Consider the following 22,568-nt stretch of genomic DNA (forward strand, 5'->3'; position numbering starts at 1 on the left):
CATATCCTTGGTGGGTCGCACATACCTTCATGTGCTAGGCTACAATACCCTGCCTACTGTTAGCTACTGGGATGAAATCCTCAGAGCCAATGGCAGATCTTACACTGGTGCAGTGAGCCCTGGGTTCCTCCTGGTGCCCAACCTCACGTGGCCAGAGTGTGTAGGCATTTCCTGGACGAAGAAGTCATTGATGCCATTGACTGGCCCACACATTCTTCAGACCTGAATCCAATCGAGAACCTTTAGAACATTATGTATCGGTGCATCCAATTAGTGCCACAGACTGTCCAAGAGCTCACTGATGCCCTGGTCCAGGTCTAGGAGGAGATCCCCCAGGACACCATCTGTCATCTCATCAGGAGCTTTCCCAGACCAGACATTGTAGGCACATGGGGGCCATACACAATACTGAGTCACAGTATGTGTCACTGTGATGAAATTCACAGAGCAATCACACTAGTCAAACAAACTAGTCTTTGGGGGTTACATGCGGGTAAACGTGCTCGGGCACAGAGCAAATTGCTAGTGTGAGTACACCCTTAGTGTGGTGCCTTTCACCGTGACCAAAGTCCCAAAAGACTACTTTGTGTTTGGTATTCAGTCTCCAGGCCAATTCTCAAAATTGATGGAATTACAGTTTCTACATAGAAATTTGCTTGTCTGTGGTATTTTTATTTTAAAGCACTGACACTCAATTATTTTTGATATGACTAGGGGGCTTTGCCCCTCCCCGGACCCCGCCAGTGCTACATACCGTTGTGAAGAGGGGGGCTGAACATACCCTAAGGAGACGCAGTCGCTCCTCCAAAACCCCTCTTAAACGGTGATACAATGGGAAACCAATAACAGTTGTTTTATTTTTTTTTTTACCTCCTCTTTGCTCGATCAGATGCTGTGTTGCTGCTGTTGCCGTGCCGCATGATCTGTATCTCGTGTTGCACTTAACGTTTAACAGCCTGTACAACAGCTGTCCTGTTGTCTCACTGCCTTGTCTCTCTTCTCTCCCAGACATCTTCAAACACTATTTGATCTCTTTTTGCTGTTCCGTTATTTCACAGAGTAATATTTTCCGTATGTTTACTATCATTTTTTTGAGACTTTCGAATTTTCCTACTTCCATTATCTGTAACCTGCTCTGCATGCGTATCGTGCCCCCGATTTTGAATTCTTTACGACGTTCTACTTTTTCTTTTTCCGGCCCCAAATGTTTAAGAGATGAGAGCACAGGAAGTGTGTCTGCCAAAAGCTGTTTGAAAATGGTTGTAAGTATGATGTGAATTGACCGTCTCACGGGACGTGAAATTGTCTCTCTGTCTTTCTTCAAAAGATCACATCTCATTGCAGGAAAAAAGTCTTGTCTTGCCCCAAGATTTTTTTTTTTTATAACAGAGACACATTGTTTTTGTTAGAGAAAACTTAGTAAGAAAAGAAAGAAAATACACTGAATGTAAATATTATTCCTTACATTTTAATAATTTGTAGAGCCAGCATATGCAGATGTCTTTTGGGTTTACTGACCTTATCGTACTGTTTATACAGCTGGCCAGCTGTTTTTGGTATGTTGACTGTTTTATGAATTAATTGTATAATTTGCAATGAACTAACGCTGCATGCAGAAAGTTTCTTTGCTATGGTACCCATCTGAAAATAAGCGATGGAAGCACTAAACACTCGAATGTTAGAAAGAAACTTCACCCTACTTGAGTGTTCATGCTAATTTAATTTATATGTGGATCTGTTCCTGTCCTGGATGCCTTCAAACCCCCAGAGGTCCTTGCCCTGACTAGACCCCTTATCTGATATAAATGAGGCATCTCCACCCAGGTGCCAAACGGATAAAAGAAAGAAGCTGTGATCCGTAGGCTGTGTCAGCTGCATGTGGCCCTTCATCAACTTTTATAGAAATCGGATTCTGAGCAGCCCTATTTGCCCCCTCAAATAAGAAGACACCATAGTGAGTGTTGCAAACACACCAGCATGATCATTCAAAACCAAAGCAGTGACTAAATGTTGTGGCTACAGGAGGATTACAACTTCCTCTTCATTACACCTTTTGAAATTATTCCTCAGAATTCTGTGGTTTCGTGTTACCAGCTTTCAACACCGTCATGTCAGTTCATAATTTAAAGGTCTACTCTACAGACTCAAATAGATTAAGTGCTGAATTGAAACACCCCCCCACCCCCGCATTTCTGAGGTCACATGGAGATTGGCATGTTTCGAGGGGACCACGTCTTCCAAAGAAAGCACAAGTAATTGCTTCTTTCCAATCTAAACAAAAAATGAGAGCACCCTAAGTGTGGTCTGACCTTGGCAATAATCTGTAAATATAGGGGAATACATGGAAATAAAACATATAAAAATAAATCACAATATAAGGAAACAAGATTTACAAAATAGGTGTAAGTGACCCGTTAGTTACTCAAGTTCAAGTAATATACTGTAGCTTTACATTTTTATGAAGTGAAGTGTCCTACAAAAGACAAATAGATGGATACGGTAAAATAATGCACCCGTTCTCAGGTTTTCCATTTATGGTAACAATATTTTAAGATTAGTTATTTATAACTAATGAACTACACGCTATAAAAACTAAAATCTATACTAATAAAAGGCAAAGCCCTCACTCACTCACTCACTCACTCACTCACTGACTCATCACTAATTCTCCAACTTCCCATGTAGGTAGAAAGCTGAAATTGGGCAGGCTTATTCCTTACAGCTTACTTACAAAAGTTAAGCAGGTTTCATTTCGAAATTCTACACGTAACGGTCATAACAGTCAATAACGGTCGACAACATCCGCCATGTTGAACTTTCTTATTTATGGCCCCATCTTCACGAAATTTGGTAGGCGGCTTCCCTGCGCTAACCGAAACCAATGTACATACTTATTTCGGTGGTATGATGCCACTGTCAGCCGCCATATTGAACTTTCCAACGTCACTAATTCTCCAACTTCCCGTGTAGGTAGAAGGCTTAAATTTGGTACTTATTTCGTTGGTATGATGCTGCTGTCGGCCGCCATATTGAACTTTTAACGGAAACCGATGTCTGTACTTATTTCGTTGGTATGACACCACTGTCGGCCGCCATATTGAACTTTCCAACGTCACTAATTCTCCAACTTCCCGTGTAGGTAGAAGGTTGAAATTTGGCAGGCTCATTCCTTACAGCTTACTTACAAAAGTTAAGCAGGTTTCATTTCGAAATTCTACGCCTAATGGTCATAACGGTCAACAACGTCCATCTTCTCGAAAATTTGGTAGGCGGCTTCCCTGCACTAACCGAAACCAATGTACGTACTTATTTCGGTGGTATGATGCTGTCGGCCGCCATATTGAACTTTTCAACAGTCTTTGTTACTTATGGGCCCATCTTCAAGAAATTTGGTACACGGGTTCCCAACGCTAACTGAATCCTACTTACGCATATATATATCGTCCATAGCCTGCACCTCGGTCACCGTGTGAGGTGGCGTTGGGTCCCCCATCCCAACGCCTCCCACATTGTTGGCTGCCTGCCTATATAAGACCGTCCGTCACTCCAGTCTCTACATTCCCTTCCTTGCTTTGCCACGGGATTCACGTCTCCCTACTGATAACTACAGCCTTTTTGTTTAATCCACGGCTTCTCGGCTGTTTTATTGTTTGTTTATTACAATTATAGTTATTGTATAGGTATTTTACACTTACTTTACATTGCTCAGGTACTCATTTCCTTTATCATTCCAACCCCCATTACCATGTCTATTGAGGTGATCACTATCGATCAAAGAACTGTCACTTACCGAGTGGTTTCCATACCCGGAGATACTGTACCACCTACCTTTTCCATTCTCTTTGTTACATATTTCACGGCCATATCAGGCTCACTCTTGATATCCGGAGGAACATTCTGTCTTATGTATTGAATGACTGGGACAGGTTCAAGGTGTGGACTGATGACGGTACAGGAGATAATTAGACTACACAGGAGCACTAGAAGAGTGAAATGCTTAAGCCCTTCACCTATTGTTCTGAATGTGAGTTGATGGCTGCCGCTGAATTGTTCAGTTGTCGCTTTCAAGTGTACCGAAATGGCCAAATATTTTACACCTTTCGACAACCGCCAATGCCTCTTAAACATCTTAGATTTACAGGTGACGATTTCAATTTTGGACACTTTGATGTTTATGAATGTTTAAACTCTTAAAAGCTGGATGTGATTTTATCGATGAAACCGGTTGTGTGCTTACAACGCTTGACAGATGCCGAATGTCACTTCAACACAACAAATCCTGCAAATACTGTCGTAATTGAAACAAACCATGAAACTCAAACCGATTATGACAGCAGCAATTCAAGCTGTGAGATTTGAGACAAGATTACTGTTCACATGGCCAACTGTACGTTACATGCTCAAGAGTAAGCTCAGCGCACAGCTTGGTCATGTTACAACCGGAGGGCTGAACTGACAACATGGTATACAAAGAGATCCTTAACAAATAATTATTGGCATATCTTCCCTCAGTTTAAAAAGGTTTAATTTTTTTTCTTAATAAAAATTTTAATGCAGTACTTCGCCACTGCGAAGCGCGGGTATTTTGCTAGTAACTAATAAACTACAAACTATAAAAAGTACACACCCTGCTGGAAGTTTCCACATTTTATTGTTAAACTCCAAGTGTTCATCCATTTCTAAAGCTCATCCAGATCTTTTATGAATCATTTTTGCTGCCTTCTCAGTATCTGCTACCCCTCCCATTTTAATATCATCTGTGAATTCCACAGATTTGCTAACTACACCAAAATTAATTTCATTAATATAAATTAGAAAAAGTAACAGACCCAAGACAAACCCCTGAGGGACTCCACTGATGACTTTGCCACATGAAGAGCATTTCCCTCTTATCGGTTCTTTTGGTCTCCTTCAAGTTAACCCGTTTGAGACTGAGCTTTGTAGGTTACCTCCAATACCAACAGCTTCTAGTTTCGGAATGAATAATCCTCTGTGTCTGACTGTATGGAAGGTTTTTGAAAAGTCAAAATAAATTCTGTTATGTTTTGCTTTTGTCCACTCTTCTAGTAGCCTGTTCAATAAAATCTATTTGATTGGTTTGGCAGGATGCTCCTCTCATAATTCCATGCTGGCTTTTATTTTTTGCTATTTTTTGTACAGGTACTTCTGTAATTTATTTTTTCTTCTGATCTCCACAATTTTTCATGTTATAGACTTATTGGCCTATAAGTACGAGGTGCCTTTTCTGACAGTACCTTCATATCCTTTCTCTTAATCTGATAGATGTTTCAGTATTCAAGTGATTGTCTTGTCACAAATCACTCTTTCTTTTTCAGGCTTCTAATCCTTTATGGCAGTCGAGGGGTTCCACCACTGTGTCCACTGGAGGCCGTTTCCGATGTCCTTCTTGTCGTCATGAGGTTGTTCTGGATCGGCATGGAGTCTATGGACTGCAGAGGAACCTTCTGGTTGAGAATATTATTGACATTTACAAACAAGAATCCTCCAGGTGAGCAGGCTTTAGATCAAGGTTGTCCAGTTCCGGTCCTGGTGGGCCGCAGTGGCTGCAGGTGTTCATTCTATAACCCTTTTCCTAATCAGCAAGCAGTTTTCGCTACTAATTAACACCATTTCCCTTCATGTTAATAGCCATGTTTTTAAGGATTCAGTCCTCTGAATTGATTTGTTTCTTCATTAAATGGCAGCCAAACAGAAATGAGATGTGAAACGAGCCAACAGATGACCAGCTAAATTAGAATGACAAACTCCAGCCAATTTCACTCCAACCTGTTTCTTAGTGAGAAGCCAATTCTTACTGTTAATGAAAGCTGTTATTGAATAGCAGGACTTGTTGCTGCTCTCATTCGGCCACAGCAGACTGTTGATTTTCTGTTTTTTCTAAGGTTACTGTCAGGATGTTTTGGAGACCTGAGCAGACCAACATGACTGAGACCTTCACCTTTCTTTATTTTCAGGTTAGCTGGTCGTGTGGCGGCTTGTTTTGTGTCTCATTGTTAGGAAAAAGACACAACTAAAGGATCTGAGGCACGTCAATTAAAAGTAAGGCAAAAGAAATTAATCATCAGCAAAAACGGCTCACTGATTAGGAAAAGGGTTAGAATGAAGACCTGCAGACACTGCGGCCCACCAGGACCAGAGTTGAACAGCCCTGCTTTACACTGTATGAAATATTTTATTTCTTATTCCTCAAATACATTTTGGCTCTCTCTAATGCTTCAGTAGCTGCCAAAACAAAATGTAAAACTGATAGTAAATATCACAGTTCTTCTAATACAACATTCTTAAGTTAACTTACTTGGTGGCAAAAGATAAAATTGAAAGAGAAGATAATGACACAGAAAGCTAGTGTTTAAGAGATAAACAGGAATAGCCAGGCTGATGGTTGAAGGTGAAGTGACAGGAGGTGTGGAAGATGTTGCTGTTGTGTCCGTGCAGCGTGTTTAGTAGAGGTGTTGTGAGAAAGCAACAGTGCTGGTGCAATCAGAACTGGGTGCATAAAAAATGTGGTGGTGTGAAAGGTTATCTGCTGCTGCTCTAGCAGCCTTTAATTCATAGAAGGTGTGTGAGAGGGGTACGACATACTAATGTAGGATGTGTAAATTTGCATTTCAGTACTAGAGTTGTTTTAAAGTAGAGAAGTTCTGCTACTTGAGTAACATGTTGAGATGGAGATGGATGTGTGGGTGCCACAATGATAGCCAGGTCCTCCATTCTGCTTTCTAAAGTAGCCAATCTGGCATTGAAGCTGTTCTAAACTTCCAGAAGGACAGCCATGGTAAAAGAGGTGGTCAAGAACCTGACTGAGCTCCAGACAACCTGTATGGAAGGACAGCCATTACTGAAAAACACTTCGCTGATCTGGGTTTTATGAGAACGTTGCCAGACAGAAGCCTCTCTTCAGTAAAAGACACATGAAAGCCCTCTTGGAGTTAACAGAAAGTCACTTAAAGGACTCTCAGGCTGTGAAAAACATGATTCCCTGGTATGGTGAAGCCAAAATTAATGTAATTTCTGGAGAAACCTGTGTAATACCGTTCTAACAGTAAAGCATGGTGGTGGCAGCATCGTGCTGTGGGGTTGTTTTTTTTCTGCAGCAGGAACTGAGAGACTAGACAGGGTTGAAGGAAAGCTGAATGGAGCAAATAACAGTGTTCCTTAATGAAAACCTTAACTCCTTAATGAGTGGTTGAGGGACAACTCTGTGAATGGTATTGAGTTGCCGAGCCAGAGCCCGGACTTGAACCCAACTAACATCACCGGAGAGACCTGAATAAAGCTGTCCACCAACAGTCTTCATTCAACAGGATGCAGCTTGAGATGATCTGCAGAGGAGAATGGCTGAAAATCCCTAAGGCAGAGCGTGCAAAGCTTGTTGTGTCAAACCCAAGAAGTCTCCTGGCTGAAATTGCTGCCAAAGGTGTTTCAATGATGTACTGAGTAAAGAGTCTGTGTACAGTACTTGTGTAAATGTAATATTTCAGGTTTTTTTTTTATGTAAATTTTCAAAAATGTCTAAACTTTTATTTTCAATTTGTCATTCTGGGTTGTGGAATGTTGCTTGAAAAAATTAATATAATTGATTTTAGCATCAAGCAGCAACATGACAAAATGTGTAAAAAAAAAAATTAAGTTTGAGTACCAGAATCCACTCGAGTGAGACAGGAAGATGTACAATCGATGTTTCCCAGTTGGGACAGCCATTTTAGGAAGTTATGCACCCCTTTTTGATGCCTGTCAGTGGTCTTCTCTTTCTTAGAATCAGCTTTTCAGTAGCACTTTAAATGTAGGTGTTTGGTTTTTTTTTTTAACAACGGTCTACCAACGTTCATAGTCATCCAGCACAGCATCAACTGTTCGGTGACAATAACAACTTGTGTAATCTGAGGGGAGTGTAATGCATCTTCTCAGTTAATCCACAGACGAGGACACTGCAGCAGGTTTCAAAATATCGTCTGTAAACAGCAAGAAATATATTTTATTACAGATGTGCAGGAAGTGAAACAGAATGTACAGACATGAAAAATAGCTCATATAAATAAAGATTATCTATCTATCTGTCTATCTCTATCTATCTATCTATTTTAGCTTTATTTATGAGACAACTTGATGATACACACTGTACTGAGACTGATACAGAAAACAGACGACAGCATTGCACTGCCATGCGTGTGATACAAGTGTATTAAAGAACAATTTCTTTATTTCAAAACTGTGAGCAAATATTTTAAAAACACACCCTAGCATTCAGTAACTGTTATAGAAATGTGGGAATAATGTAGATCATGATTCTCCACTGCTGTTTATATTAAAGGGTCATCCAAGTAGCCTATAGGCTGTGGCAAGCAGCTGGGGGTGGCACCCAGCCGGAATGCCCGGAAGGACCGGAGGAGGGCTTACGCCTCCTCCAGACCACAAGGTGGTGACTACCCTGGTGGCTTTGGGGATCACGGGAGCAGAGCTTAGAAGCTCAACCCTATATGTGCCCGTGGTCAGTGCCAGGGTGCGCCCGTATGCCTGAGGAGCCCTGGCCCTCAGCACTTCTCCCACAGCCGCAAGTGCTGGGGGGAAGAAGACCAGGGACACCTGGAGTGCTTCCAGTTGCACAGCCGGCGGAAGGTTATTGGGAGGCACCTGGAGCTCATCTGGATGAGGATAAAAGGGGCCACCTCGCTCCATTCGATGGCTGGAGTCGGGAGTAGAGAAAGACGGAGCTCGGAGGAGAGAAGTGGAGGCGGACCTGAATAAGGGCATTGTGAAAGAAGGCCTGGACTTTGGGGGAGTATTTGGTTGTGTGTGCTTCACTTGTGTAAATTGTATGTATAATAAACGTGTGTTGGGTGAACTATCGGTGTCTGCCTGTCTGTGACCGGGCTGTTTCCCACAGGGCGGAGTGGTGGCTCTGAGGTAGGGGTCTCCACTGGTAATCTAAAGGTTGCCGGTTCAAATCCTGTAAACAACCGAAGTGACTCTGCTCCGTTGGGCCCTTGAGTAAGGCCCTTGACCTGCAATTGCTTCGTCCTGGGTATAATGTTAATCTGCATCCAGCCCTACATGTAGGCCCACCAACCTGCAGGTGAAAACCTGAGGGGTTGTTGTCAGAATTGGCACTCCAGCCACAATAAAAAAACCTCATGCTGTTCCACTCCATTTGAACTAATGTGGTGCTGAGGTGTCACCTGTTGCATGACTGCACTCGGGTCCAAATTTGGGGAACCTGAGTTGATTTGTAATGTGGTGGGTGTGGCAATGCGCTGTATCTGCACGTGCTCCTAACCTTCCTTCAAGGAGCCTACCATGGTAGGTATGTTATTAATTCTGATACAAAAAAAACATGATTTTATGTTATTTTTTTGGTCTCAACAACCATTTAGTTTTTAAAAGTGCTGCATTTTGACACCAGGAAGTTGTGTGTTCCAGTGTCATTTCCCACAAGTATATAAAGTGGTGGTGTGCTTCTTTTGAAGTCCATGATTTTGGATTTAGGGTAACCAAACATGGTGTTTAAGATCTAGAATAAAAAAAGCAACTTTCAGAATAAAAGTGCATTAGTAAGCATTTTTGACTTGGAAAGTGTTTTAGTGCTTAGGGCAAATACTTTTTGTTTTTGATATTTTTGAATTTCCTATTTATCCCTGGCCATTAGTGTTGTGCAGTGAATGAACAAACTAGTTCTTTTGTACTTGTCTTGGTCTCTAAACAAACGTACTAATTCACTGACATTAAAGAACAAATCTTTTCAAGGCATGTGTAGTGTGTGCTACATTTTATATTTTATTCCTTGACTGTCTGGAGCTACCGTAACTTCTATGGAAAGAATACACCTTGACACAGAAAAATGTTTGGTCCCATATACTTGGAGTATGGCTGCAAAAATAGGCAAAACAAAAAAGATAAATGCGAGGTTGTTACAGATGTAAGTCCAAAACAGAACTGATTGACAGAAGGAATATGGCAGCTTTTAAAGTCAGGCAGGGGAAATGATGTCATCTGGACAGGGGCCGGAAGTAACATCATTGGTCCCAGAACCGGAAGTTCCATCATCGAGCCCATGCAGATTTTCCTGTGTTTGGTCAGCAGGGACAAAAGAGAAATGATTAGCACACTCTGCCATCCCTTGGTTTGGCATGGAATCACCTTCTTTTGAGCCCTTTAGCTGCCTCCCATGTGCATGTGTGTGATATGAACATGATGCGTTGTTCAACACCATTGACGCTTTGGCTCAGCATGGCACCAAAACCTGTGTCCGAAGCATCCGTCTATACGATGAAAGGCAAAGAAAAGTTAGGAGCCTTTAAGATTGGTGCTGAGGGCCTTCTTTAAGTTTCTGCGTTAGCTAATTTGTCAGATTAGTCAAGAGCGCCACTCTCTTGGAAAACTGGGGTACAAACCTACAGTACTAACCCGCTAAGCCAAGAAAGGCTTGGACTTGTCACTTGGTCAATATGACATTTATTTTGGAAGATTTTGGTCATACCGTACCCTGCCCCACTAGGTTGCCTAAATATTTGGCTTCTTTTAACCCAAAGAAACATTTCTTAGAGTTAATCCAAAGGCTTCCAGTGACTGCTAGGGTGCTAAACACAGTCTTAGCCTTTGCAGAGTCTATTAAAGGAACCTGCCAATACCCCTTTGTCATGTCAAGAGTGGTCAATAATATAGCCTGTCCTAGTCACTTGAGGTGGTTGTCCACTGGTGGCATTGGATAGACGTTGAATTGGGAGACTTGGTTAAGTGTCAGAAGCCATTGAAAAACCTCCAACTCTTGTCAGGCATTTTGACCAAGACAACAGGGCTGGACCAGGGACTATGACTGTCCTCTATAACACCTAGTTCCAGCATACGCTTGATCTTCGAATCCACTTCTGCTCTTTTTGCCTCAGGAAGTCGATATGGGTGTTCTCGAATGATCACCCTGGGCTCAGTCACAATGTCATGTGCAAAGAGGGTGGTCCCTCTGGATTTCTCACTCAGCACTCCAGGGACAGACAGGATAGCTATTTCCAGCTCCTGTCGCTATTGGGTGTTCAAATTAGGGCCAAAGTTAAGGTCTAGTTTATGAGCAAAGAGTAAACTGGGCTGTCAAGAGGAGGGGTCTGGTTCCCTGTCCTTCCACAGTTTCAAAAAGTTCACATGATATACCTGACTGCTTGGCCAGCGATTTGGTTGTTTCACCAAATAATTGATAAGCCCCATTCTCTCGTTAACTTCATACAGGCTTTGCCAATGTGCAAGTAATTTACAGTAGGTGGTGCGAACAAGTACCATGAGCCGATCTCCCAGGCAGAATTCCTGCTGAGACGAGCTGCAATTATAACAGCGGACCTGAGCTGCTTGCACCTTCTCCATGTGGGATTTTAGAATGGGGCAAATCTTTGCAAATCTATCATGTAACCATGCGATATACTCTAATATATTTGTGGAGGGGAGGGCCTCCTCCTCATAACCTTCTTTTAAAATGTCCAATATGCCCTAGGGCTGTCGTCCATACAATAATTCAAATGGAGAGAACCCCACAAAGGCTTGTGGGACTTCTCGATATGCAAAAAGGATGATCCCAGTTCCTTTCATCCTCACTGACCACCTTACATACAGTAGCATTTGTTTGAGGGTCTCATTAAACCTCTCTACTAGACCATTGGTTTGAGTATTAAAACAGTAATTTACATAAGAAAGGAATTGAAACATGGGGCTAAAATTAACAATTATGTTCCAGAGTCACTGGTCATCCAATCATTCCTTTATACCATTGTGCCAATTCTGTTCTAATACTGATGGATGGCATTAAGTGATGGTGGATGTCAAATTTAAAACCTGTGGTAGAATGTCTCATTTCATCAATACACTAACTCTGGCTGATTGGGAAGATACTGACATCAGTAAAATGTCACTCTGTCATTATTTCACATTGGCTGATAAAGGTGAGAGCAGCAATCAGCAGTGTCAACAGAGGGGGTGGCCAACACCAGCACAGCATGCCCTTCTTTACCCTTTAGACTCTGAAAATTTAATAGGCATTTTCCTCTCATTCGTGATCTTTGTTGTGCAGCCGGAAATTGGAGAGCCGATTCTAAAGCGTGCTTACATTTAACTTGAAATGGCTGAGGCATTTTGAATTAATTGAAGACGATCTTAAAACAGTGCATCATTCTCATGGGGAAAATGCACATAATACTCCTTAAACTTTGAGAAGTTCCTAAGCTTGAGAAAACATCATTTTCAAAGTAAATGACAGACCTTTAAGTGAAAGTGTAGGGTTGCTGAAAGCTGGTGCCAAACCTAGCTTAATAAAAACAGAAACCGGCCTTGGATGGGGCAGCAATCCATTGCAGGGCACACTCACACTCACTCACACTGTTTCATTTATGAGTCTCCAATAATTGAAAATGCACATCTTTGGAATTTAAAACCTCCTTAGAGAATAAGTTTTGTAGTAAACTTCAATATAACGAGAATGTAGATCACCAATGAAGTCTTTAAGCAATATCAATCACTAAATATTGTGTAGGGGGTGAGTGAGCACCCAAGTTCCCTGAGAATATCCCAGCAGTGACAGAAGAAGCTGCAAAGGGTCCTGACTTGATTCAATGGCAATGAACACATGGGTCCCTTCATTTGGTTTCCTGTTTGCAATCAAATTATCTTCAGAACTCTGCCTCTTGTATCCTAGAATGGACTGGGAGTTCATTCAAAGTTGGGACTTGGATAGGCTTCTGTACTGAAATACGTAAATCCGATTAATACACACCTTAACGGTGGCTCAGATGTAGTACTTCTGAATCGTTTGCATATTGGATATCTATAAACGGTTAACAGATGAACTGAGTGCTTTCATTGTGTTAAAGTTACCTTCAAGACAAGGGGCTGCTACTGTATGCTGTGCACAGATGGTTCAACATCCCAGATGCTACCTGGTTCACTGCTGTGGCATCTGACCCTTGGCACAAAGCAACTTTAAATAAATTTAAATGAAGAAATGGTCATTGCCATGGAAGCAATACTTAGCTTTAAAAATTGACTCCAGCAGACCCATGTGGCCCTGTGTTAGGATATAGCGGGTTGGATAATGACTGACTGATAATGTTCCTAATTCCTAGTATTTCCTCTTTTCTGTGACAACTGTCTTTTGTGCTATAACATTTCATGGCTGCCGCTCCTCAGTATTGATGCATGTCAAGATGTGGTCACTTTTCCTGAAAAATACAACTCTTCTTCTGAAAGCGTGATGCCAAGGATGCCATAATAATGGCTTACTGTGCATCAGTGATGGGTTTTACTTTAATGTACACTTTAGGCTAATTGGCGACTCTTAAGTGGCCCAGTGTAAATGAGTGTATGTGTCCTCAGTGATGGCCTGCTGTCCTGTCCAGGGCTGGTTTCCATGTTGTGTTCAGTTCTGCATGAAAGGTGATGCATCCCGGCAGTCCCTGAGTGGATTACTGATGGAAGTGTGGGATTTTCTAAATCTTGTATCAGTTTGACGTATCCTTCCTTGGAAGAAGCTGTTCAATTCTTATGAGTTCGAATAAAATTGAAAATTCCAAGAAGAAAAAATGGTGCTCCCAAAACAGAAGACTGAAAAAGAACAAATGTGATGCTTGACAAGAATTCTCTGGGGTTTTTGTTGAAAAAGTCACGTGCCACCTCCTGAACGAACTTTTGAAGTGTGCATTTCCCGACCGACATTTCATTTGGAATCGATTTTCATTGGATTCACTGCACTGATGTCTGCTCTCCAGACAGAACTTTTATGTTTCATCAAATGGTCTGGATTTGACCAGGACAGAGGGACCTTATGGCGCTCGAGGAATCTGGGACACCTACAGTATCTTTATGAACCTTGACTTTCAATGGTGCCATCGACAAAAATAAGAGAAGAAACTGACTGCCATATGACAGACTGGGCCACACAATGGCAAGGAACAACCAACAGTTGCTGTCACTGAAATGGCTAAAACGTTAGCCCAACGAAAGGAAGCTCCTGCTTCTGCACCTCCTGCACTGCGTGGTGAAGTACTAAACAGCCAGGTCCCTTTATTCGCAGGTGACCCATTGGCTTTATTAGAGCCTTTGATCACGCTGTAGGGGATGTGTAAGAGAACCTTCACAATAAGTTAGATTATCTAATTCAATTTACAAGAGATCCTGCCTGGAATTGGTTAAGGGCTGTGCGCGGCTACCACCAAGTCAAGGCTACGCAAAAGCCAGAAAGCGACTGGCCAAACATTCATAGCTGATGCTTGTAGCAGTGCTACTATGAATTAAAACTGCATCTCCCAGCGGTCCCTGCAGAGGAGGTGGTCAGAGGGTTTAAAAGGAGGGCAGGTGTCCAAGGGAAAGAAAAAGTGTTTTTTTCTTGTATTTTGTGATTCTTTTACCTGTCGGATTGCCTTTCTGTCAATTAAGCCATATTTAGTTGGTATGTCTTGGATTGTATTCGTTGTTGGGGTCTGGATTGTCTCTCTACCTGGGTGCTGAGGACTGATTGTGGATTCACGGCTTTCCCACAAGTATAGGAGTGCCTCTGAACCATCCATCCATCTTCACCCTTACAGTGTCTACCGGTAGGACTGTTTTTTCATTCCCTTACAACATACAGATCTCTGGACTTACTTTTGTCATCTCTCATTACATCCGGTGTGGTATTCCATGGACTTTGCTGTGTGGAGTTGTGTTTTTGTGTTTAATGTAATATCGCCGTAGGGGTACTGGGGTGGTATTATTTGATTTCATTCTATTCTTTAATTGTTGTTAGTTCCCAGTGTGCTTTATTTTGTCTCTGTTTGTGAGTGTGTTCGGGTCGGGCTAAGGCTGGGAGCGTCCCTGGCATCCTCTATAAAAATAAATAAATTACCGTACATGCTTACTTGGAAAAAGTATTGAAATGGCCTAAAATAATGCTGAATGATAGTTTAGCCGTAAGAGACTATGCAACCTTTCTTAACACCTGTATGAACAGCGAGGCCAAAATAGGAAGCCGTCAACAACAATCAAAACATCCGTACCATAATCTTAAATCTCCTCTACGCTTTACAAGTGGTGATACACAACTTATCTGTGTAAACTTGAAGAGAGAGAAGACAGAGGGGCAGATATTGACGATCTAACTTCCTTTTTACATCGACAGGCTAAGATGGTAATGCATCCTGTTTTATGGAAAGGCTCCACAAGTTAGCACAAAGATTGAAAAGGGTAGGTCTCTTTGGAAGTGTGGCCAGAGATTGGGAGGTACATTCACTACAAGTATTGTCCGATGCTGCTGAAAAGAGGATTAGAGAAACCTCGGTCAAAAAGACTGTTACTGCTCTCTGTGCATTTAAAAAGTCTTGTGTATTCTGCAATGGCCAGCATACACTTGGTGGATGTAGTAAAGTCAAAAGAACTGCTACATAAAGATAGAATTGATTTTTTGAAACCTAAAGGCTTATGTTTTTGCTGTCTCAAACGGGGGAAATTCAGGTTTTTTGCAACACCCAGATATCTTGCACATCAAAAAAGAGGATGGAACAACACCTAAAGTTATAGCTAGTGGGGCAACATCAACTGAAGGGGAAACCACGAAAGGGACTTTACAGGGGCCAGTGATGAATGTGCATTGAAAGTCTTTATGCAGAACAGGACAAGTTCAAAGCATACGCTCAGATAATGGAACAAACTTTATTGGAACAGAAATAGAGCTACATGAAGCAATTCAAAATGTTGACCAAGAAAAAAAATCAGCAACGCTATGATGAAGAAAGAAAACAAATGGATTTTCAATCCACCATTATTAGTCTCTCATCAAGGTGGAGTATGGGAGAGACCACTCAGAAGCATAAGAAAGATTCTAAATTCAATACTTAACCAACAAACTCTTGACAATGAAAGTCTCAACTGTGATGTGTGAAGTTGTATCAATCATCAATAACAGACGCCTCACAAAGACATCAGACGACCCAAATGATTTGGAGGCACTCGCACCCAATCACTTGCTGTTACTGAAGACACAGCCCGACATGCCTCCTGGGCTCCTTTCTTAAAATGAAGGTGCTGGACGCACGTTCAATACATAGGCCGTTTTGGTTTGGAAAAGATGGTCTAAAGAGTATTCAAGAGTGTCAGAAATGGCTAGCACCAAGAAGAAATTTTGATCATGGGGACATTGTTCTAATTGTAGATGATGATGCACCCGCAATTCCTAAGTAATGTGGCGAATCATCAAGACAATGCCAGATGTCAAAGGTGCATTCAGAAGAGTTTGTGTGCAGACCAAAACCAGCACCCTGGACAGACCTGGGAATAAACTGTCAATGTCTGAAATAAGACTTTTTAAATTGTTGTTCGCAGTGTTATTGCTAGTGATTTGAAAACAATAGTTAATGTAAAAATATAGTTTGTGGCTCTTAATGAAGTAAACTGTAGTAATTGTCTCTTCCCCTGCATAAAGAATTAGGGGCCGGAAATGTACACGCCAGTCTTAGAAAGTTAATGTTTTAAGTTAAATTCATATTAGTGTTTGCTTAATTTGAATAGAATATAATTTTCTTTCATTGCCATAGACAGTGGTATAGCCTTTCACCCCCTGTAAGTTAATAAGAGATAAAATCTTCTTGCTATAACTAAAACTGTATGGAACACCGACATTCCCATTCTTAATCACATTAAACCAAGAAGATTTTGTAGCTTGAACTGAAAATGTGATTTGGATATTTGTCTCCTCATCCAGAATTGGTTCTCCCTGCAACCCTGAACTGGGTATTTTTGGGACTGAGAGAAATGTACATAGAGTAGATGGAGGAAAAAAAACAGATTTGAGGCCCCGGAGTACGCTGGCACCTCATCTATTATAGGTCATGTTGTCCCAGGGGTTGCTGGGAACACTCAGACCCCACCTGACTCTCAATTGGATTGCAGAGTTTCACTGAAGTACTGTATGTAGGGATACAGGGAAGTATTTTGAGGCCTCATTCAGATCTGCTTCTTGACCTGTGCTTGACGCTGCCACGCCGCACACAAGTATGAACTGGGATAAATATTTGGATTGTCTGAATGAGAATAAAGATGAATGAATGGAACTGGGTGGAAACATGTCAAAAATGGATAACCTTTCAGTTTCCTCTACTCTACTCTGGCATGTCAGGGCACTTTTACATCCACTCACTCTTTTTCTTTCCAGTCTGATAAAGCAAAACATATAATACAAATGTAAGACAAATATTTTTTTTGTTTGATTTGTTTCTTATTATTAAACCTCCCTCAGATTATGGGTTACTGATTCATCATGCATGTGATGTTTCACATAAAACCACCAGATGGCACTCATCTTCAAGGCAGACAGCATTGGAAAACTTGGCCTAACTCAGCAGAAGCAGTGCTCTGCAAAACACTTCTAGGTGCTTGATTATAATAATAAAAAAATAAATCACCAAAAAACTGTGAAAGTAACATAACATTCTGTGAATTCAATAATCCTGGGAAAAATAGTGAAACTGTTAAATAATATTTTAAACCTTCAATATAAAAGAGAGAAAAAAAATAGAAAATAACAAAAAAATTCTGTTTTTGAAGATAAAATGCATAATTCATGGACGTGAGTGGGACAAGAGCATGGAAGCACAGAAATGGCTCAGCTAGAGTGTTAGGAGTAAGGAACTGTATTTTATAAATTGAGCTGCTATACTTCATTTAGATCTTGTAAGAGAATAGACAAGACAACATAAAGGTTTGGAGCACCTCTAGGCAAACCCAGCATAATTGAAATGAAAATAAACACATTAAACGTTGAGAAAGGAACAAAAAAACATCTTCTCGGATGTGAGTCTAAGTCTTGACTGCTCCAAGGTGGCAGATCTTCTGGCTTTGTGGACTTTTAGCAGGAAGAGGGAGCTCCAGGCGGACGGACAGCGGAAGTGATGTCAATGGTGGTAAAGCCGTCGATGATGTGGTCTGCAGAGGAAGAAAGAGAAGGGACATGAGTATACAGTGCCATCCCCTGGAGCGGCCGGGTATTACCTTTACTAGAGCCCTTAAGCTGTCCCCTATGTGCACACACGACAATATCTACTTCTAGGTAGTGTTTTCCCCTATTTAAATATTATTAAATATTTATTAAATAGTGACAAAACTGAGGTTCTCCTCATTGGTACAAAATCAACATTATCCAAAACTGATCACTTTTTATTTGCTATTGATAATTCCTCTGCCTCCCCTTCCCCACACGTTAAGAGTCTGGGTGTCATCCTTGACAGTACTTTATCCTTTCAGTCCCACATCATTAACATCTCCCGGTCTTCATATTTCCACCTGCGTAACATTAATCATATTCACCCCTCCGTCACTCCCCACACCTCTGCTATCCTTTTTTATAGCCTTGTTCTGGATTATTGCAGTTCCCTTTTCTTTGGTCTTTCTCACAAATCTCTTTATAAGCTTCAACTGGTCCAGAATTCAGCTGCCTGCATCATTACTAGAACCCCCTCTAATCACCATATCACTCCCGTTTTGCAGCAGCTTCATTGGCTTCCAGTTCAGTTCCGAATTCAATTCAATATTCTCCTACTAACTTTTAAGGCTATCCACATCCTTGCCCCTCCATATCTGTCTGACCTCCTCCATGTTGCCATTCCCTCCCGTACCCTTAGATGCTCTACTTTTCCATGACACCTCGAATTAAATGGCTTCTCTTCCTTGTTCAGCTGCTCTTCTGTAGCTGACTTGACAGTTTCTTCATTGATTTGGTGCAGGGGTGGGCAATGTCAGTCCTGGTGGGCTGCAATGGCTGCAGGTTTTCATTCCAACCCAACTGCTTAATTAAAAACCAATCCTTGCCAATTTCAGACCTTATTTAATTTTATGGCTTGTTAATCTACGCAATGTAAGGCTCTTATATCGTAGATTTTTTCCTTTCCAAGGATATCGTCCAAATGATTTGAAACCTAAAACGGATAATTTTCAGTCTGTCAAATTTTTCTATTAAGTGTTTTATTAAATCAAACAGTGCATGATGAACATACACACAGATGTAACTGGAAAAAAGCTAGCTGGAGAACTGCTGGCTTCTTTGTCTTTTACATGTAATTGCTAGTAAGGAGCCATTAAAACACTGCATGCAGCAGTTTAAGATTGAAATAAGCAATTAAGGGTGGAGAACCTTAACAAGAGAGACTACTAAAATGTCACTTGAGCAATAAGTGCGTCATCAGCAATAATTTACTTCTCATTAAGAAACTGGGCTGGAACAAAAACCTGCAGCCACTACGACTCTCCAGGACCGACATTGCTCACCCCTGATTTAGTGCATTGCATGCAGGCATCCCTATGGGTTAGGCGAGAGCTGGTAGTTACACGGGCCCAAGTATGGAGAACAGGACTGGTGAGAGCAGACCATAGAGCTGGTGAGAGCAGACCTCTCTATGAACAAACACACAGTTGCAGAGCAGCGTGTGCCACACATGCAATATAAAAATCAGCATTACTCTGTAGAAGAAAGAAGGGTGGTCAATAACTTTCTTCATGGAGACCCAGGGCACAGGGGCCCACGATGTTTCTGATGCCTATGTATGTTTCTTTTTTGCTGTCAAAACAGGGACCCCAGCACACTACTTTTCCCAGGAGGCCTATGATGTTGTTAAGATGGCTCTGCCGGTATTTACAGCTTGCACATCTTTCTATATCCCAGTGATGGTGGGCACTGCACCTCATGCTGTTTTTTTTTATATACTATCAAAACATATCAAACCATATAGAGTACATAAATGATCTTAATAAGAATATAAATAACCATATGTTTAAGTTTGCAGATAAAACAAAATGTAAGGGTGGTTCATGGAGAATCAGCTGAGCCATTACAGTGGAACTTGGGCAGATTTGTGGGAGATTAATTTTTTTATGTAAGGGAAAAATGTTAAATGTGAATACATAATGGGAGGTCTGAAGCCTTGAACATACCCCTAATGACGGTTAATGGAAATAATTACCATATATACTCACGTATAAGTCGACTTATATGCCACCCATTCAACAATGCAACACTTATACAGTGGAACCTCAGTTTGCGAGTAACTTGGTTTACGAGTTTTTTTCAAGACGAGCTAAATTTTTTAATAAATTTTGACTTGATAAATGAGCGATGCCTTGCAATACGAGTAGTATGGATACACTTTGTCTGCTGAGCGTCATGTGATCACAACTGAGCTGATGGTTCTTCTCTCTCACGTCTCTCTCTCTCTCTTCTCTTGAGGGCAATCGTCTCCTATTCTCCGTCTGAGTCTGCGTGCCTCACTCATATAGTCAACATCCGCACAAGCGTATACTGTTTACTACAGCATTGTAACTGTGTGTGTGTGTGTGTGCTGTGAAGTGCGAGTCCCTGTCTTGTGCCCCAAAACACAAAGCTGAGTCTCAGTACTTTACCACCACCAGCTTTATTCAGCTTGAAACAGCAACAGCGCTGTTATTTATTGTAGCGGGATCTTTATAATGTTCCTTGTATCACCCATTGACGGCAGTAGCTTATAGCATGTCCACGATCTTTTTGGATACGCTTATACGGCGAACTGCTACAGCGCTGGGATACTGCGATTGCTTTGGGACGCTCTTTAATGTGTGTCATCCCGTTGAGTGGAATCCCACAAGAGTTTAGAAACTCACTCACACCAGCCATAATTCTTTTCAAAGGTAAATTTGTTTTATGTATATTTACTTTATATTTTGTATTAATCATTTTTATATGAATAGTTTTGGGTTGTAGAACGAATCATCCGAGTTTCCATTATTTCTTATGGGGAAATTCACTTTGATATACGAGTGCTTTGGACTGCGAGCACGTTTCTGGAACGAATTATGCTCGCAAACCGAGGTTCCACTGTATATATATATAATTTTTTTTTACATCTTCTTGCCTCCTCCAATCTAACATCAGTTTCTCAGACGCATCAAATTTTATTGCAGCCATGCAGTCACCAATTTCTTTCACTACTTCAACATTTTTATTTTCATTTCATTTTTACTTCTGATTGAATACTACATTATAGATAAGGGACGCACTTACAATAAAGGTGTATGAGGGTGTGAGATACAAAAAACACAAATCAGTGCAAACGTTGCTTCGAATAGTTCTGGTATTACCGTGTGGTCACGTAGGCACAACAGAGAGAGAGCGAGGTTAGGAGCACACGCTGATACAGCGCATTGCCATACACACATAGAAAAAAAGGCAATGTGCTCTGTGGTTACTCTCTCAGGTGGGTGCTAGCATATCATAATCCCTTGGTCCAGTAGCGTGAGTTTTCTGCATTCGATTTATACGACCGACGTTATAAAATACCAGAAATTATATGGTAAAATCAAGTCCCGACTTATCCTTGGGAGAACTCATTCGCGAGTATTTACAGTAACTAGGCTACTATAATGTTTAGGTAAGTAGCCTGATGTATAGAATACAAGTTAGATTAAGTTAGAATTAAGTTATATAACACATTTGGGAGTCTTAAAAAGAAATAGCGACGCTAGAGAAGGTCCAGAGAAGACTGCCTAGGCTGCAAAGTGCGAGTTCTGAGGAAAGATCAATGGAGATGAGCCTTTACAGTTTAAGCAAAGGTAGATTAAGAGGTGGCACAAGTGAAGCGTTGAAAATTCTGAAGGAAGTTTGTACAGAGGATCCAAAGCTGTCGTGTTTATTTTAAAATTAGTTCTAAAACAAGAAAACGGGGACACCCATTTGGGTGGAGGGTAAATTTCACACTAATGTGAAAATGTTTTTCTTCATACAGAGGACCATTTTAGTTTTCTGCAGTTCATATAACTGGTAAAACACTGCTAAACAGATGTTATGAAAGTTCCCAGTCTCACAAAAATCATCCTAAAAGCACTAATTGAGCTTACTACAAGGTTCCGAGATCTAATTTTCATAGATTTAAGGAATGAATTAACAATGCATATGTGCAGTGGGAGTGAGTTAGTGTTTATGGAAGCATACACGACAGTACTGCATCTTTGATCATTAATCTTAAAGTGCAATACTTCTAGTGTATTATATGGGTGTGGAAAGAACACAAAAGAAACACAAAAAAAAGATTTGGGGTCCACCCCGTATATTAACTGTAAGTGTCTTCTTAATGATGTTTTGCTATAAGAGTAATCAATAAAGTCTGAGACCGGACTGTGGGAGGCAAGTGGTTGGCTTTATATGCTGAGGACAGGAAGAGGAGGGTCCAGTGGGGTTAGGCGGAAGTCAGGTCAGTTGGTAGGTGTGGTCCAGAGGTGGAAGTGGAACCTGGTTTGTATTGAGGTGTTTTTCGGGGATCTGCAGCAATGGAAGAGGAGAGATTAGTATCCATAATCACCATCTGAATCAACTTCTTACCATTAGTTGAGCCCCTTTACTGCCTTCCATGCTCACTTGTGTGACATTGGTCATCTATTATTTTGAAATCATCTGTGTGTGTATATGTGGTGAAGTGAGACATTGGTCCATGTTTGTGTATTTTTGTGCAAGTGTGCTCCAGCTCAGTGGGTGTAGGAGCCTGTGGATGCAAAGCTGGGCAGCCCTAGAATTGCAAATGAGGAAACTG

General features: G+C 41.2%; 1 protein-coding gene across 3 annotated transcripts in view; it reads left to right on the forward strand.

Moving 5' to 3' along the window:
* Positions 1–22,568, forward strand: part of trim54 (tripartite motif containing 54) — a 131,661-nt gene that overhangs the window by 17,287 nt on the left and 91,806 nt on the right. For all 3 annotated transcript variants that reach the window (XM_039749005.1, XM_039749006.1, XM_039749008.1), the window contains exon 2: positions 5,337–5,509. In XM_039749005.1, coding sequence (XP_039604939.1) covers positions 5,337–5,509 — 173 coding nt within the window. The remainder of the gene's footprint in view (positions 1–5,336; positions 5,510–22,568) is intronic.

Source organism: Polypterus senegalus, chromosome 3, assembly GCF_016835505.1.
Source record: "Polypterus senegalus isolate Bchr_013 chromosome 3, ASM1683550v1, whole genome shotgun sequence".
Classification (NCBI taxonomy): Eukaryota; Metazoa; Chordata; class Cladistia; order Polypteriformes; family Polypteridae; genus Polypterus; species Polypterus senegalus.